This window comes from Protopterus annectens, chromosome 6.part1 (genome assembly GCF_019279795.1).
Source record: "Protopterus annectens isolate FY-2018-M chromosome 6.part1, PAN1.0, whole genome shotgun sequence".
In the NCBI taxonomy this organism is placed as follows: domain Eukaryota; kingdom Metazoa; phylum Chordata; order Ceratodontiformes; family Protopteridae; genus Protopterus; species Protopterus annectens.
In genome coordinates this window covers 148110458-148128547 of record NC_056738.1, presented here as the reverse complement: position 1 = coordinate 148128547, position 18090 = coordinate 148110458, and the positions used below count along the sequence as shown (strand labels likewise).

Below are 18090 nucleotides of genomic sequence, written 5' to 3'. Positions count from 1 at the left end.
ATTTATGGAAATGTTTACTTTTCTGTTACAATAGTGTCATATTTGACTGAAAAACTAGCATATAAATGTGCGCTTACTTGAAATATGTACTTAACTTAAAAACTTTACTTTGATTTTTTTCTTCATAGACGAGACATGCAGCCATTTGAAATAAAAGTGTCCTGCATTGAACCTGGGCTCTTTAAAACTGGTATGAACAATGACAACAAGCAATACGAAGCAAAGTTGGCATTATGGAATGAGGTGCCCACGGTAGTCAGAAAACAATACGGAGATAATTATTTCCACAAATGTAAGTAGTGAAACATTTTGCCTTAGAAAATGAAACAAATATGAAGAACACTGGGCATCCTGTAAGTACAGGTATAAACCAGCATGTGACTAGTCACATAAGCATACAGAGTTGTCTGTTACTCAGTACCCATATTAGAATTTTATTTTCACTAACACAGGCTGGTTTTAATTTATAGATGGGTAGATTGGATCAGCTATCTAGCTGCATAGCTGGATAGAGAGACAAAGAGACAGACAGATAGATTGACAGATACTTAGATCAGTAGATAGACAGGCAGATAGAGAGATGCATTTTTTGGTAGAAAGATTTGATTAAACAGATAGATGATGGATAGATAGATAGATAGATAGATAGATAGATAGATAGATAGATAGATAGATAGATAGATAGATAGATACGTTTTCTTTATAGGGGCCTCCATCCCCTTGACCCCTGAACATACTACTTTTTAGGATTGAGAATGGGGGCTTTAAAGGGGTTTAAAGGGGTGCAGGAACCCCTTACAAATAGAAATAACTTAAAAAGCAGTTGACAAGTGCCATGACTCCTGACAAATCTAATGCATGTTGACTGTTGCCAGGTAACCACTACTTGACCAGTCTCAAGAGGTTGTCAAAGTGATAAAACAATATCAAATTACACAGCCACTATAATGTAGTGACAAACATAGACCTATACTACTGAGGGGCAGTGCACTATATCCTTTCCAAAAACAGCTTGTTTAATCTTTCTCTTATACATGTAGTACCTCATCTTCTAATTTAATTACAATGTTAATATTTTTGATGAGGAGTAAACTAATGGCAAATGGATTTTTCCCCTATGAAGTCAACAAGGACATGGGAAAGTGCAAGCTTATACGCAGTTAATAAATAGTAGGGGAAGCAGTAAAACTGCCATTTTACAATGAATAAACAAATTACCATGCATCTCAAATCTTGAAGGCTGTATTTGTGCAATATCTTATTATAGAATTTCTGACTGGCTAGCCCATCATACAACCAGTAATCAAAACACAAATGAAATGGGAATTGGAAAAGTCATTCCACTATTGTCTATCAGTAATACAAATAAAGTGAAGGAAGCATTATTAACTGTTGGAATGTATCTATTTCTATCTATTGAGCTATCTATTATCTGTCACTCTTTCTATCTATCTATCTATCTATCTATCTATCTATCTATCTATCTATCTATCTACCTATCGGTCTATCTGTCCATATTTGTATGTATTTCTCTGTCCATATTGCCAGGGAGTGACATGATTATGTCCCCAAATCAGGGAAAAAGTTAATCTGAATAAAAAATACTTTAATCTAAGAAAGGTGCTTAACAAACTGTTAAGCACTTTTGCATTATCACACTGTAATCTAACAATAAAGAATAAACATTAAACACAACAGAACAGTTGCAGGAACCTCAAATATCTTTAAAATCTATAATATACCTGAGGCTGCACATTTGCGGCAACACAGAGGGCATTTAAGCTTTGAAAGCTGTTACAGAATTCAATACATTTCACTTTTGGTCTTGGTTTATGAGACAGAGCTGTATTAAATCTCTCAAAACTGTAAAACAGTTTTTATTCCTACATGTTTTTCTTTGTCTGTGTTAAAGTACACTGGAACAGTTAAAACCTAATGAACTACAAAGACTTGTGTATCAACACTAAGTGTGTTACTGCTTTCAAACACCGGGCTGCCAAATCCTTTCTCGCTTTCTCTCTATCTCTCTGTTTCGTTTTCTATGACTCTCTATCTCTGTAACTAATAACAGGCAAAGCTCCATTTACTACCAAGAATTACCAATGGGTTTCTCTCAGCATATCTGAGCTTACAACTGCAAGGTCAGCCGCAATACTGTGCTTGTTTAAGACCAAGATAATTTCAAGATACAGAAGTTTATTTCCAGTAAGATACCTGATATCCATGCAACCCTAGTCTTATATTCACCAGACTTAATGGTCATATGGAGACTTGTTGAAGTGACATCCTAGTCCCATGTGCAAAAATTGGAAAAAGGGGTTGTGGATGGATGGATGGATGGATGGATGGATGGATGGATGGACGGATGGATGGGTGAAGCAAAATGTATATATACATATAAGTGTGAAAGTCAGTAGACCCAATGCCCATACCTATGAGTAAAATAAGGAAGGTCTGATAATAATTAAGGGTAATCTAGACAAAATAATCACATTGTAGAATTCACAGGCTACTGATAGAGGTGGTGATGGCACAGAAATCTTCAAAGAAAAAATGTTTTTGTTTTTTATTTTTTATTGATGCACTTAACTCTGTTATTTTCACAGATCGATATTTATATACTACCCCTAAGATAGTGAGTATTTCTGGGGTCATGCCATAGAACATTTTTAAGGGATGCTACTTGGGAATTGAGAGAGATGGTGCTGGCCCTGTCCATTAGTGGCACATGAGCAGCCCTGGTGTATATTTTTTATTGTCCATCCACAGATCCAAATTTTTCTTTAATAATAACAGGTAAGAACTTTGTTTTACATGGAGGAGAAATCTGTTCCATTGAAGTAGTATTCTCTGAGAAACATATCTCTCCCTCCATACTGTTCTGCTTAGATTGCAGAATGGATTCATATCTCTGAATCAAGCATTTCTAGTATAATTTGACTGATAGATATTCAGTAGGTCCATGAATGTTTATCAGAAGATGTCTTACATGTTAGTCACAGATCCCATCTCAGCAATCGGTAACCCCTCTATAAGGATGAACAGAATCATTTTGTGGTCTTCTGAGCATAAGCCTTTAATGTCATATAGGCTTGATCTTGAAGTGGACAAAATTAAATTGACACTGATCAACACATAATCCAGTCTCGATGCTCAACCAGGTGGGCTATAAAAGAGAAATCTTTCTCCAGGGAATTACAAGACACTCCATATATCTACCAATTGAATATCTTTTAAAAGATCCCGAAAGGCTTGCAATGACCTTGATTTCTGTGGGGGATGTACACACTGGGAGGATGACAAGTACACACACAGTAAAGTGCAATTTGTCTTAAGAGCACACAGAGACCACAGTCAGTCTGGGGCTGGTTTCTCCCACTTTCTCCAGATCCCCAATAAGACTCCCCACTGGTACAGCTATATGGTTGAGATCACAGATGAGCAGCCAAGCCAAGACCTCGAGCACCTGCTCTGTCCAGCCCAAGTAGCTCACACACACACACACACACACACACACACACACACACACACACACACACACACACACACACACACACCTGAGAAAGGCTGGCACAGGTTTACTAGCTATGCCCCTTCTACCCACACTATAAGATAGTTTTTGCTGTAATCAGCCACTATTAATCAACTACTTTAAGGCCCTTAGCAAAGGGTGTCCAATGGTAGTTTGACCAAGAGCAAGGGTATTAGGAGTGGCCCACTCAGTGTCACCAAATAAATATGAAAATACTCCCAGAACTTATATATGTCTCAGAGATATCAGCCACAATGAAAGGTTTAAATATGTTTAATAATAAATAATAAAAGAACAAGAAAGTTCCCAGTAAACAATCACAGTTACTTCAGAGTTCAAAATCCCAGGAAATATTTAAAACAACATTGCAGGACAGTCTCAAATAAATAAAGAAAACATCTAAGTTATACGTCACTATATTCCTAACTGTATCTAAGAGAAATTACTGCACCCTAGACTTACTTACTCATAGCAAGGCAAGATAGATGTGGTGAGTGGGCCTTCTAGCTGATGTCAGGTCAAAGACAAATACAGAATGCACAGTCTCTCTCTCTCTTTCTCTCTCTCTCTGTCAGAGAGTTCTTAAATTAATATTTCAAATATTACTGCTGGGATACTTGCAGCATGGCATCACATCTTGTCATCTGAGTATCCAAGGTGAAAACCCCCAGTGCAGCTGGTAGCATTTAGCATCTACCTGCAAAAACACATAGACCTTAGATCTTTTGGCAAATGGCGGAAGTCATAAAATAATTTACATTCCTCCACATTTAAAGAGAATACAAAAAACTTTTAGTTTTAGACATTATGTCTCCTGTTGCACTGAAATTGAAAGATAACATCTCTTTTTTTACGTGTTTATAAAATAGTGTAATTTCAACTAATTTAATTTCAGCTATTTTTTTCTGAAGGTTTGAAAGTTAACCTTCTATGTTCCATTTCCAACTGTTAAAACCTATACATTTACACAGTTATAACGGTTTATATACATTTCTGTTCTTTTCCAGTATAGTACATTGTGGATACATCTTTAAGCTGAGTACTCTACAACATATCCCTTCAGCACAAGTCTGTACAAGCCATCTTACATGGCATACAGTTCTAATAGATTTGTAAGACAAACATATGAATCTTGTTGATATTCACAAATGCCACATAACCATTTACAGTCAGCATACCCATCTGGAATTTTGTATCTCCTTCTGTCACACTTCTATATAAATCATATTAACATTAAAATGACATATAATTATTTACAAAATTCCAGATAGCTGGTCTGGCAGTATCTCCATTTGTTATACCCCCCCCCCAAAGATTCAAGCTATTTTTTCAAGTAACCCTTGAGAAACACTACTTGAGTGGGTTCAGCGTATCTGGGAATACTTTACTCCATTCCTTGTCTTGAGATTCCAGCTGCATTGGCATTGCTGACCCCAGTACAGTAGCTGGGTTGGCAGTATATCCTTCTGTTACAGTCCCCTTAATGAGTGCACCCTTCTTACTATAGACCTCCCACAGGGTCTTTGCTTTCAGATGTATTGGACCAATGATGCCTCTTGTGAATCAGTATTGCAGCCCCCTTCTGGGCTGAGGTGTTGCATCTGGCAACTTCTCATCCATTCCATTTCCACAGAAACAAGGAGAAAGACTTGTATTTTAGCTTTGTTTCCTAGATAAAAGTCAGATATAAATCCGGGTACCTCCAAAACTTCATATGCACCTGCTATTGAATGATTGTGGAAAAAAACTCTCAAATTCCATTAAATGCCTCTTAGCCCTTTTGAATAAATGATGTGTCAAAGTTCCCCACAATGCATCAGTGTGAGTGTTCTCTGAATACACAACATAAGCCACCCCACCCCTACCAGTGGATACAAAGGAAAATGCTTTTACAACTATAACCAAATATGCACACCAACAGAGGATGGTAAAAGCCTCACTGGGCCAAATTCTGTGCTCAACACAAGGGGGGAAACATTTTTCAAGTATGGTAAGAGACAGGAGATCACACCTGGAAACATAGTCCAGAAAAAAATCCTACTCTTCCCTCCTAGCCTCACTGTAAAAAATAAAAGAAAATCACAGATCCAGAGGAGAGAAAGTGAGTGAAAAGAAAAAAAACAGTCCTGATGGTTGACAGGGACCACCAATACCAGACTTTAACGTTCTTATCACCCCTTTTCAACCAGTCATATTATTAAATATCATCTGATCACCTAATGGAATCTCCCCCTACAGCATTTCCACCCCCTAGTCCTTGTGTCTTGTGTGCAATGCACAAAAATTCAAATTGCAGGAAAGAAAACAAAAAAAAACAAACAGCTACTGCCCCATTGTTTCCTGTGCACTGCAACTGTGTGCTGCAACTCTGTGCTGTGCTGTGATTTCTCCATCAAGTCAGGATCTGCAGCCATGCAGCCTTCTTCTCATCTTTCCTTCTTCTTCTCCCTTCTCCTCCCACAGCAGACACACACAGTCCCACTATGCATATCAGCTGAGGAAGCTTTGAAAAAAATCATTCCAATCAGATCCCGCGCCAGCAGCTTGGATAGCAGTGGTCTGTTTGGGGCCCAAACTAGATGATCTATTAGTATCCTTCAATCTGGAGTTCACTTCCATTGCTGAACACTCGGCACTCCAATCCTTAATGGGGTGATGGTAAGCCATAGTAATTTGTACCTTGAATAACAATGTCAAAATTGTTTGAATGTTAAGATGAAGATAGATACAAAGTTGGTGGAAAATGAATGGAAAATGTTGGTCTTGTGTCTCTGAATATTCAAATAAATGCTGCCTGCATCAGCTGCAAAGTGCATCACTACCACCAGCTCACTACACAGTAGACTGTACCACCAGCCAACACAAAGTTATTGCTGCACCTCTGCACAATCTTCCGCTAATTCCCATGAAATGGACTATGAAGTGCTTGAACATGTTCTCTTTATGATCTTTTCATTAATCCTGTAAACCCTTTCTATACCCACTGGATATGTAGGTCCCTTAGTAGTAAAAGCCACTGGATCATGTCCCTATTTCCCTTCCAGTATTCCTATGAAGAGGAGGTTTTCAAAGTTAACTAGTTCTACCTCAGTTTTGTGTGTGCAAAGTTGTAACTGATTTAACTGACCCATATGGCCCTTGATCATAGTTGTTTCAGTTGCCAACTCTGTCTGCTGGTTTTTAATGTTTCTGTAAGCAGTTGCAGAGTGGCTCTTTATTTAGTTTTGTCTTTCTTGACTGCTGCCATGCTTACAGCATATTGGTGAGCTACTTGAGGGATGTTTGTAGGTCACCATTGCCTTTAATCCCTTGGGAGGTTAGTTCCAACATTTTGACCATGTGACCATGTTACTCCTAATTTATTTGAAAACACACTTTCCATTCCATTGAACTCAAAACAATGGAGTGTTCCACCTAGGCAATGTGTTCACTTAATAGGATCATGTTGGTATATATTCTTTGTGGCTAGGAAATGGGGGGAAAAAACGTTGTTACCAGGTAAGTGCCCCACTCTCTAACTATGCGTGCTTACATAGCTCGTTCTAGTGCTCACTCCCCACCATAATATTAAAGGTGTTGTAAGGAAACCTGGTGTGCTTTTTAATTGGACATCAGGACTAAAGACGTTTCCTGAAGGAGAAGGACTTGTATTTTAGCTTTGTTTCCTAGATAAAGCAAATATGCTAATGAGAGAAATACCAATATAAAAGAGATACCTGGAAGGGATCGTATGTATAAAATTGCTTCTAATGGAAACAGGCAAAGGAAAGTCATAGATAACAGACTTAGGCATAGGAAATTTCAAAGATACATAATGCAGAGGGGTATTTATTTATTATACGTCTGGTAAACAATATTTATTTAAACAAACATACATCACAGTATTATCACTGGAGGCTAGTAACTTAAAATCTGGGGGACTGCAGGAAGCAACTGAATGAATGGAGTTAAGTGAAATGGGGCATGGTCTATTGTTGCAGTTCAGTTACTATTACTGTGATCAAATAACACAATAGGTCATTCACTTGCGTCAACAGACTGGCTCAGTGTGTATCCACTCGTTATAGGTACTTTACTGCCTATATACACTTCAGCCATCTGATTTCAACCAAAAAGGCCAGCTTTATGTGAAATGGAGCACTAAATAAAAATGATTCCAGGGGCTCCCTGATGTACCTCCTGTACCTCCGGAGAGTCCATCCCAAATTTCTCCTCATTCTGGCCCCACACCATGCAGACAGATTATTTTAATACTTTGTCTTACTTTTTGGCTTTTCCCCAAACTTTTAACACACGTTGACTGGCCAATGTGCCACTGTAAGAGGAAATAACTAAATTAAGCACAGCCCCCAAAAGTCATAGGGTTCTAGATCATATGTGGGATACCTTCCAACTATTTCACAACCTGTTTATCTAGCAATGATGTGAATAAAAAATCATGAGTAAGGAAAGGAATACAGTGTTATTTCTTTTTCAGGGAAACTGCATTGTGTCTAAAGATTAATGTTCAGAGCTAAAAAAAAATAGCAGGTCCTCATCAAACTGAGAAGAGATATGCCTGCAAGGATTTATATATATCCCACACTGGAATTATGCATACTTTCCTAATCTTCCAAAAAATATAGTTACTCTTATTTTCTGTGTATCTCTCTGATATAGACTGGGATGAAGATAAAAGCACAAATGGCCAGAAGCATATATTAGCCACTTAATAACCTGGTAGAAGAAACCAAAGTACATAGATAAACCCACATGGAGACAGAAAGAGTATGCGCAGACTCTGAACAGAATGAATCACTGCCAAAAACGTAACTGTTGAATCAAGGTGTTACGCCGATAGTGCTCACTTGCTATCAAACACACCCTACCCAGACAGCCATAGACAGATGGATGCTTACTGGGAACAATGGTGATGTGTACTGTTCTGGACTAACTTGCTATGTTTAAATACAAAGCGCTTCCCCACATACACATGCAGTCATTTTCATCATAAGCAATCCCCTTATTTATCATTCATAGCCCCTTTATTCACTATGCACCCGTACGATATTCGATTGTGTTAAAAACAGACATAGTAAAGGATCTCATCTGACAGTCCTGAACCTAGTTATTAAAGCAAACTTTATTGACAGTATACACATCAGACATAATAATGTAATAAAGTAAAATAACAGCAATTAGCCACAATAGTTTATGTTATTTCCCCACACAGACATGAATATACACAGATGTGGCCATTAATTCCAGCCACTGGTATGCATATACTCATCAGATATTTGATTGCTATCAAATGAATGCATAAGTACATAAATAACTACTCCAGAGGAATTAATCTTTTCACTTCACTGTTGTCAGAATACAGTGTGCAGCCCACTCCACTCACCACTTATGCTTCAACCTCTTAGCTCAAGAATCAAGGGTAAAACTAAAAAATAATGGTGGATAAAAGACCAAAAGCAGAGACAGATGTGATGTGATATACTATGAAAGTTGCTAGAATACAGGCTTTACATTAGCATTTTTATGAGTTGTTGAGTCTGAAACTCAAATCTCTGTCAGCATTATTTACTGACTGCAATGCTCCTTGATTTTCCAGAAAAAACACAGATTTTATGAAAATATGACAAAAGTGTGAAACCAGAAATCGGATATCTGCAAAATCAGAGACAGTTTGAAGCATCTGTGTCCCCACACACATGCATATCTTGCATATATGCATGTGCATGTACACACCATGTACACACACAGATGTGATGATCAATTATCACTTATATGACTGTGACTGAACACCTCACATGTTGGATTATAATAAATGAATGAATAAACTCATAAATAATTACCACACAAGAATGCATCCTGTTGTCTCAGTGCTGTCAGAATACAGTGTGAAAGCCATTGCAAACCTCCTCCCCACATACCTGTCAACCTCTTATCTCAAGAATCAAGGATAAAAATAATGGCGGGCACTGAACCACAATCAGTGAGAGTTGTTGCACTTAAACAATTACAAACTTGCTAAAATCACAAGCCGTGTGTCAGAATGCTTTTTTGAAGATTAAGAAGTGTGAATCTCAAATGCTTATCATCATTTAGTGAGTGAAATCCTCATTGATTTAATAGGAAAAACAACAAATTTTGCAACAGTTGCAAGCATCTATACTCCTAGCACACACACATACACGCACACCATTGACATAAAGGACTTAGCTTCCTACATGCTGGCAATAACAGCTGAGTGGCAGTGAAAAGAAAAAAGCTAGTTAAAAAAATGGGGCTGTGCTTGTACCTATGCATCCTGCATTCACCCTGTGTTTCAGTTTCATTCTGAGACTGCCTCAGTCACCTGAGGTAGCCTGAACTAAATGTAAGGGCTACTTGCTGCTTCATGCAACAGTCTGGTAATATATTTGATTAATGAACTTTCTGATATCCTCAACAAGAGTGCACATTAGTAGGATAAATGTAATGCCAGGCTGTTTTCAAAACAGTACTGTGGATAAATTGAGAATGTTTTAAATATATTGGAACTTGGACTGATAATTCCCTTTCCTTTGATCATCATGTAACAACTGCAGTCAGAAAGTCTTTCTACATAGCGCAGCTAATTGCAAAAAGAATATCATCCAAATCTAAAAAAAGCCATTGCCCCCCTCCCCTTTATGTTCAGCATTGACTAGGCTAAATCACTGAATAAAATGCCGTCTTTAAGATGTACCACACTAGACATATCAAAAAACAAATAGGGTCCCAAAGGTTCCCAACTAACAAAATCACTGACTTAAAAACTTAAAAACCATAAGCAATGACCCTGTAGTTATTCGATAGACTCCTGAAGAGAGATCTAGCCCTTACCTTTCATGCCGGTAGTCCTGGATATCTTGTGCCTTCTCATATCAAATAGTCCCAGAAATACTAGAAACAGGGGTCAAAAGTAAATAAAACATGGTGGAAAAATACATTCATTAGGCAGCACTTTCCCCACCTCCAGAATAGACATCTGCTGCAGTGTGATACAGTATCTTCCTTCAGATGGGATCTGGGGGATTGGATAAGTATTCACAAATTAACCCCTAGTTTGACTGGCCTAGCCCTCCTTGAAAAAGGAGGTATTGTCTAAGAATGGTTATTGGTGAGGCGTACGTGGTCACAGAACTCAGCTGCCTTGTATTTCTTATATTCTTATTATCAGACATGGGAACTTATCGTTTTACCTACATTAATATAGTTTTTGATAGTTACAATGGTTTTAACACCACCCTAGTTTATTTATTTTCAACAAAGTTTGTGTTATTTTTCCTGTAAAAAGCAAGATCATTAAATGTCCTTGAACATATAAGAAGGAAGTAAAGTTGTTCTTCTTTTGGCTTTTCCCAGTTAGTGGTTGCCACAGTGGAACTCTGGTCTGCTAATGATTGGCAGTTTATTTTTACAGTGCCAAGGTGCCAGCCTGACGTCCAACCTTCAACAAAGACACGCCCATTCACGCATGTCTTTTGAATGCCACTCGACCATGGGGAGGACATGCAGAATCCACACAGAAGGCACTCCTGCCGAGAATCGAATGGGAAAACCTCTTGCTGTGAGGCAACAACACTACCGCTGCACCACCATGGCTTTATATAAGAAGGAAGTAAAGTACGTCTTTAATAAATACATAACAGAGCAGACAAAATTCAAGATAAGCAGTGATGTAGTTTGTATAAATTCACTTTCCTAATGTGCAGACACTGTTCCATGAAAGACAGATATGTTGAACTTAAGAAAAGCATGTACAAATTAGGTTACTGTAGACGGAACACAAAATTTACATAGCTATGTGACACACTACAAATTAGTGAAATGATCCAATAACTCAATGAAAGGATGCATCAAAATACTGAGTTAAACAAACATAAAATTAAGAGAGGAGCATATGGAGCATAAGGGTAACCAACAAGGATATTATGGATAGTTCAAGGGGGAAAAAGATTTAGTCAGACTGGGTTTTCAAGCTTCCATTATGACTAGTCGAAATTCAGCCTACTGAGTATCAGAATCCCTGAACTCCATCCCTTGAAAATAATTGCCAAAATCAAACACATTTTTGAGAGTTTTTTTTTTTTTTTTGCAGGCGGGCAAGCTCCTGCACCCTTTTATATGGTAACAAGCTTCTCATATCTTCAATTTATGCATACCAACTCCCAAGTTTTCACCAACTAGAAGAAGTGGAAATTACCACAAAAATGGGAATCACTTCCAGCACAACTTGACAATGATGATTTTCTGTAGTTGAGTTCTAATCCTTGGTGAGTTGAACTTCAGGCAAGTGATACACAAAAATTCAATCTTTGTCCACCAGTATGTTATCAGTTTTGGACATCTTTTACATGTAAATATGAAAGGTAAGTGTCAGTGCCAACTAAAATCATATTATAGGCTGTATGGCCCATTTCAATAAGTGATCATGAGTCACTCACATAATCTACTTGACAGGAAAGATAAAATACAAATTGGTGTATAACAGGCACAAATAAATGCAAAAGACCATTTATGTCTATAGGAAATAATCTGAAATATTGTCCACATGATGCTTTTTTTATTTACATTATGTTGTCAGACTAGTTTTTAATTATTTTAAGCATTTTTGATATATTGTTTTCAGCTGTAGCTGTTCTGGTCTTTATTAATACAGCAAAGCTCCAACTATATAAGACCTTTCTGAAACAGGAGGGACACACAATATAAAACTGTTCCTTTTTTGTCCCAGTTTTTACCATATCTATGTAGTATTTATAATATTTTAAAAAAGTTACTTGACTTCTGTAAACATATCATTAAAAGAGCATCACAACTGATATTTTAAGGTCTTTTTTTCAAAAATGCATCCCATCTTCTTTCTTCTTCAATTTTGTAATTACTTTGAGTTTTATTTGTATGTTAGGGTCTCTGGCATCCAATATTTTCTGATGGTTTTAAGTACTGCTAGAACCTCCAGATAATTATGCCACTTATATGGTATTACTAGCTTAAACTATAGTTTATTGCCTGGAAAACACTTAATATTTATTATGGTAGAAAAAGAACAAGTTTATACAACATGTAAATGCAATGAATTTGTGAGCAGAGCTAATATCTACTAAAATCAGTCAAGAGTAATAAAGATCATTATAAGGGCAGTTCAGCAAATTAATCTTTTTGGCTTTTCCTGGTTAGGGGTTGTCACAGCGGAACTCTGGTCTGCTAATGATTGGCAGTGAATCGAACAGGAGAACCTCTTGCTGTGAAGTGACAATGCTAACCGCTGCACCACCGTGGCCCTGCAGTTCAGCAAGCAAATTAATATCAAACTGCAATTACATGTTATGGTTTGAGGAAGGCTCTTTAAATGTGTTAAGTTTTATAAGCACCTTGTGTATTTACAGTTTTACCTTTGAACTTCAAACATCGTCTGTCATTTGACAGGCCAGGTTTCTTGTAGCTTTTACAGTTTATTTTTTAATATATATATATATGTGTGTGTGTGTGTGTGTGTGTGTGTGTGTGTGTGTGTATGTGTGTGTGTGTGTATATATACATATATATATATATATATATATATATATATATATATATATATATATATATATAGGTACACTCTAATGTCGAATTTAATAAAAATCGGGAGAATATTGTTATGATCAGATGATGATCATAGATTTCACTGTGTGTAATTGGTAAAAATAAAATTAAACTTTACTTACCTTACGCATTACACACACAGGCATACATCAGTTCTTGTGTGTGTGCATGTTTTGTTTTTTTTTTGTGTGGTGTTGACAGGAAAGAAATGAAATCTCCCATTTTAGCCTCAAATACAGCTTGGAAATGGGAGATTTCCATTTTCCCACTGTAGCCGACCATGGTATTGGTTAATTTAAGTAGGGGGTGGGCACAGCCCCACAGCCCCAGCAGGGTGCAGGTGCAAGCCTCTTTTTTGTTTTTTTTTTTTTTTTTTTTCATTTGTTTTTCGAGTTTACAAAACTCGCTTGGTTTTTTTTTTTTTTGATTTCATTTTCGAGATTTTGCTTCTGAAGTGAATCCATATATATATATATATATATATATATATATATATATATATATATATATTTTTTTTTTTTTCATCCAGCAATTGCTATGTCTGGTAAAACTTGACTCTGTCTATTTCAAATTATTGTATGTTTTTTTATACTTCCTAATAAATGAAACATAAAAGGAAAAACTATACATCAGTAAAGGCATTGTGAGTTTTCATAGTAAGACATTCTTGAAAATTAAGAATTTTCAGAACTATTTTATTAAATCATATGAATAAAGTCTAACATAATTTTGCCCTTATTTTGTCATTGATTCCACAGCTGAAGAACAAATGCTCAAACATAGAGAGTCACTCTTCAAAGATGACCTTTCCCCAGTTGTGAAGTGTATGGAGCATGCCATGATTGCTAAGTACCCTCGGACTCGATATTCTGTAGGCAGTGATGCAGCTTTTCTATGGCTTCCCCTTTCATACATGCCATCAGTACTTCAGGACATTGCAGTTTGTAGGACGAAAATAAAACTGGCAAATCCAAATTTTGTTTGACATAATTGTATAAGTTGTTACAAAATGTTTTGAGTTTCTTGAAGTTTATTTTAAAATTCCCTGCTACTTGAATTGCGTGTGACTTGAAGTGCTTTCTATAGCTATGTTACTTCGAAGTACAACAGATCAGAGCATAAGTGGAATTTAAGTCCACAAGTCACTGATACTAAGTGGTAAATAATGTAAAATTAGCTAAGGTGTGAATATTGTAAAGACAGACATGACAGACATAGAACTTTGTGAGTACAGTATATTAATAAAAACAAATTAGAATGCAAGTAGAAACTGTGAAGTAGTATTCATTGCAAGAACATGGTGAAGTTCAAGCTTGAGTGTCTAATGCTCAGAACTGTACAAATAAATAAACTTAAGAATAATAAACTATAATAAGAAAACTAATGTCAGACTTTAGAAAATATAAGAAAATATAAGAAAATATAAGTCAGGGTTCATGAAACAATGCAATGGACCCTGAAGAACTCTGATACGAAACATGTATGCATTCATTCTGTTATGTTTTTGTGGTGTGTACATTAATGTTTCATTCATACCAGCAGTTTCTGAGGAGTTAATTGTTGGTGCCATGTTACCAGTTGATTTAATGTTAGGGAAGCAAGCCTTGATAAATAATCATATATTTGTATTCTGCTTGACACATTTACACATCTTTTAGTTTTGGACCTTGATTATTCCATGCTGTCAAAAGAATATGCATTTAAGCTGTTAATATTGGAATTTGAATTGGGTGTGCGCCACAGCTATAGAGAAACAATTATGATACCACACTGTGTGAAAAGAATACTGAAGCAAAGCCGGTTTTAATTAGTGTGCAGATATATTACATTAGGATGAAAAAAAGCTAATAAATTGATTAGTGGTTTGGATATTTGAATTAAATGAGCAGGTGCATTAGAACTCAAAGCAAATATCAAAAGCTTGTCCTGAGAAACTTTGAGCATGTTTATATGTTGCATGAATTAACTAAGATACAAATGAAAAATAGGAGAGTGAAATATAAAATCCATTGCATTCATATATGCAACATGATCTGAATACTGTAGACACATACATTTTCAGTGTAAGGAAATGCAATCACTCAGATTCAGTTCAGTGAACATAAAACTGAAGCTTACTACAGGGAAGAGGTTCAACTTCTTTCATTATTATTGGCTGCAAGAGTAAAACTGTATTAGTGCTTGTAAGAGCTCATTTCACTTTTGTTTGAAGACAAGGATCAACAAAATAAATCTAGGACCATGTGGCACATGAAGGAAATATTTCTGAAGTTGTATGGCTGTCTGGTCTATGTACATAGTAAGACTAAATTGTAAAATACCTTTAAAAAGCTTCACTTGAGAACATCTTAAAAATATTCAGAAGTAAGAAGAATTAAGTGCTTCAGCTTCTAAGAAGTAATCAAACAACAAATTCTTGTTCAAAATAAAGTTTGTGATCCAGATGGTTATATTTTACTTTTTCGTAAGTCGTATTAGATAAATTACTGGTTATAATACATAACTACCTAATAACTTTGGAAATAAGTGATGTACATATTCATTAATATTGCACAACACTATTTCTTAGACATATTCAGACTTGAATCATACAGAGTACTACAGTCCTGTTTCATTAACAATGACGTTATAATATTACTGAACATTTTCTGGCACAAAATGCTACTTATTATTTTTTTTATGGTTCAAGATTCATTTATACAGGCAAGCCCATGCAAATACTTGAAACATCAGACTTTTTTTTATTTATTTTTCTTACTGCAAAGATTTTGGTATGTGTGTTATTAAATAGATGCTGGAAATACATATGGTAAAGTTTATATTTCCACTGCATCAGATGTTCTAGACAAAAGAAATAATCTTTTTACATGTATCTTGGTAATCAGATTAGTATATTTATACCTCAGTTAAATTATGTATAAATGATGAGTAGGAAATCTTATACCAATAAAGGTAGACATTAGTCAAATCAGTTAACTCCATGTTTGTTCAACTTATACCTGAAGTCATTTATTTTATAAAATTAAAGTTTGTATGCGTGGAGGGGGGTCTCAATATACTTTTCTTTATAAATATAATTTCCTAATTATTGTTTTTGTAGATGCTATTGTAGTTTACTTATGCTATTCATTAATGACTGTTACAGTGTTGCTAAGAGACCCAGCTTACTTTTACTTATAAATATGCAAATAAGATTAATATAAAACATTGATGCTAATGATATGTTCACATTATTTACTTAGCAAATAGCACATGAATGGGCTGTTAACTTATTTGCTTATGTAGTGTATACCTTGATAATTTATTATCCAAAAACATATGTCAAAGTTTTAGAATGCAATAATTTCAGAGTTTGAGGCAAAATAAAGACTTACAAAGATTAAAAATCTTAACATTCTTGCATTAGCCTGAGCATTTGTGGTAAAAATTTAATTCTGAGTATATTCTGCTTTATTAATAACACTGGCTTCTTTATTATTATTATTATTGACTGAGTGGCCCTAATAAAAATTCATGAATTCATATAGGTAAAATATACATATGCACAGTTATACTAAACTAATAAAGCCCAAACAGTCATGCTAGGAGCAGTAGAGTTTAAAGTATACTATTTTGTGTCTAAATTTCCTAAATCAATAAAAATGTATTTTCCCAGTAACTTAGATTTTTGGCCACTTTGCATACATGATAAAGATTTATTGGAGCCACCACCATCAATGAGTAAAGCCACTTTCAATAAAAAATAAATAAAATATGTTTTTTATAGGGATCACATATACCTGTTTACTATATACACCTTACTTAAATGCAAATTTAGATGGATACATTTAATCACAAATCTTTCTGGTCACTAGTTTACTTAAAGACATATAATCCCTTATGAACATTTTGGAAATTTATAATTGAAGGTCTCCCATGACTGTATTACATTCAAAAAGAACAAATTCTTTGTTATATACTTTTTCCAAACTGTTACCCTTTTTGAAGGATAACATCTTAGAATTATACACAAATGACCATTTACATATCACAAATTAAAACGGATGTCTCCAGGCACTAGTACTGCATGTTGGAAAAGATGTAGTTAGGTAGGGGCATATGGTTTACACCTCACAACCATTAACAAAATGTGTGCTTAGAAAAGAAGTGTTTTTTTTTTCCTTGAAAAATACAAATACTTCAAACCTACCCATACAAGATACAAAGCTTTGTTCATATAAAAAAAAATCATATAATATGGAAATTAACTGTTTACAATTGGAATCTGCTACCAGTACACCTAATGTATGTTTTTTGGCTTAAGAATGAATGTTATTAGAACATTTTTCATGATGCCATGTGTATGCAGATTGTTCCTGGTTTAAGATACAAATCTGTAAACATAATAATTTCTCAATTTCTTTTTATATATTATCACGAGTTAAACTGCATATTGAAGTATTAGCCATTTTTCCCTAATTTGTATTTCCTCTTTTTTAAATTTGTGTATGTTATGATAATTTTAACAATATTTTAAATTGTATTTTTGTTAACGCATTTTACTGTTCTAGAATTCAGAAGTTATGATACATGTGTACAACTAATGACAATAAACAGTTGAGTAAATTATATGTCTCTCTTCTACCATAGTTTCTAAAGTGAAATGCAATATTATATAGCTAATAAATATGATATTATTATTAAAATGGGACAAAACACCTGAAATATAGAAGCTGGTTATAGTGGTCATTTAATAAACATGGATAAATCATGATGATTGCCAGAGTTGATATTAGGCTGCACCTGTTATTTGAGAGTTATGTCTGTGTTTTTGCCAGAAATAAGGGCCACCTTTTTTTCATCTAAGCTAATCCCAACCAGAATCTTCTGTTTGGATGGTACTAGTTGTATTAGGATTTTTGTCTTGAGTTTGTTCTTGAAGTCTGCCTTCTCAGAAGAAGCCCACACAAATCAAGATAAAT

The 18090-nt window shown here is 35.3% G+C and overlaps 1 protein-coding gene across 10 annotated transcripts in view; it reads left to right on the top strand.

The window, feature by feature from the left end:
- Positions 1-17739, top strand: part of LOC122805436 (dehydrogenase/reductase SDR family member 9-like) — a 520557-nt gene extending 502818 nt beyond the window's left edge. For all 10 annotated transcript variants that reach the window (XM_044075585.1, XM_044075583.1, XM_044075576.1 and 7 more), the window contains 2 exons: positions 129-292; positions 13888-17739. In XM_044075585.1, coding sequence (XP_043931520.1) covers positions 129-292; positions 13888-14114 — 391 coding nt within the window. In that variant the 3' untranslated portion in view covers positions 14115-17739. The remainder of the gene's footprint in view (positions 1-128; positions 293-13887) is intronic.
- Positions 17740-18090: the final 351 nt, after the last annotated feature.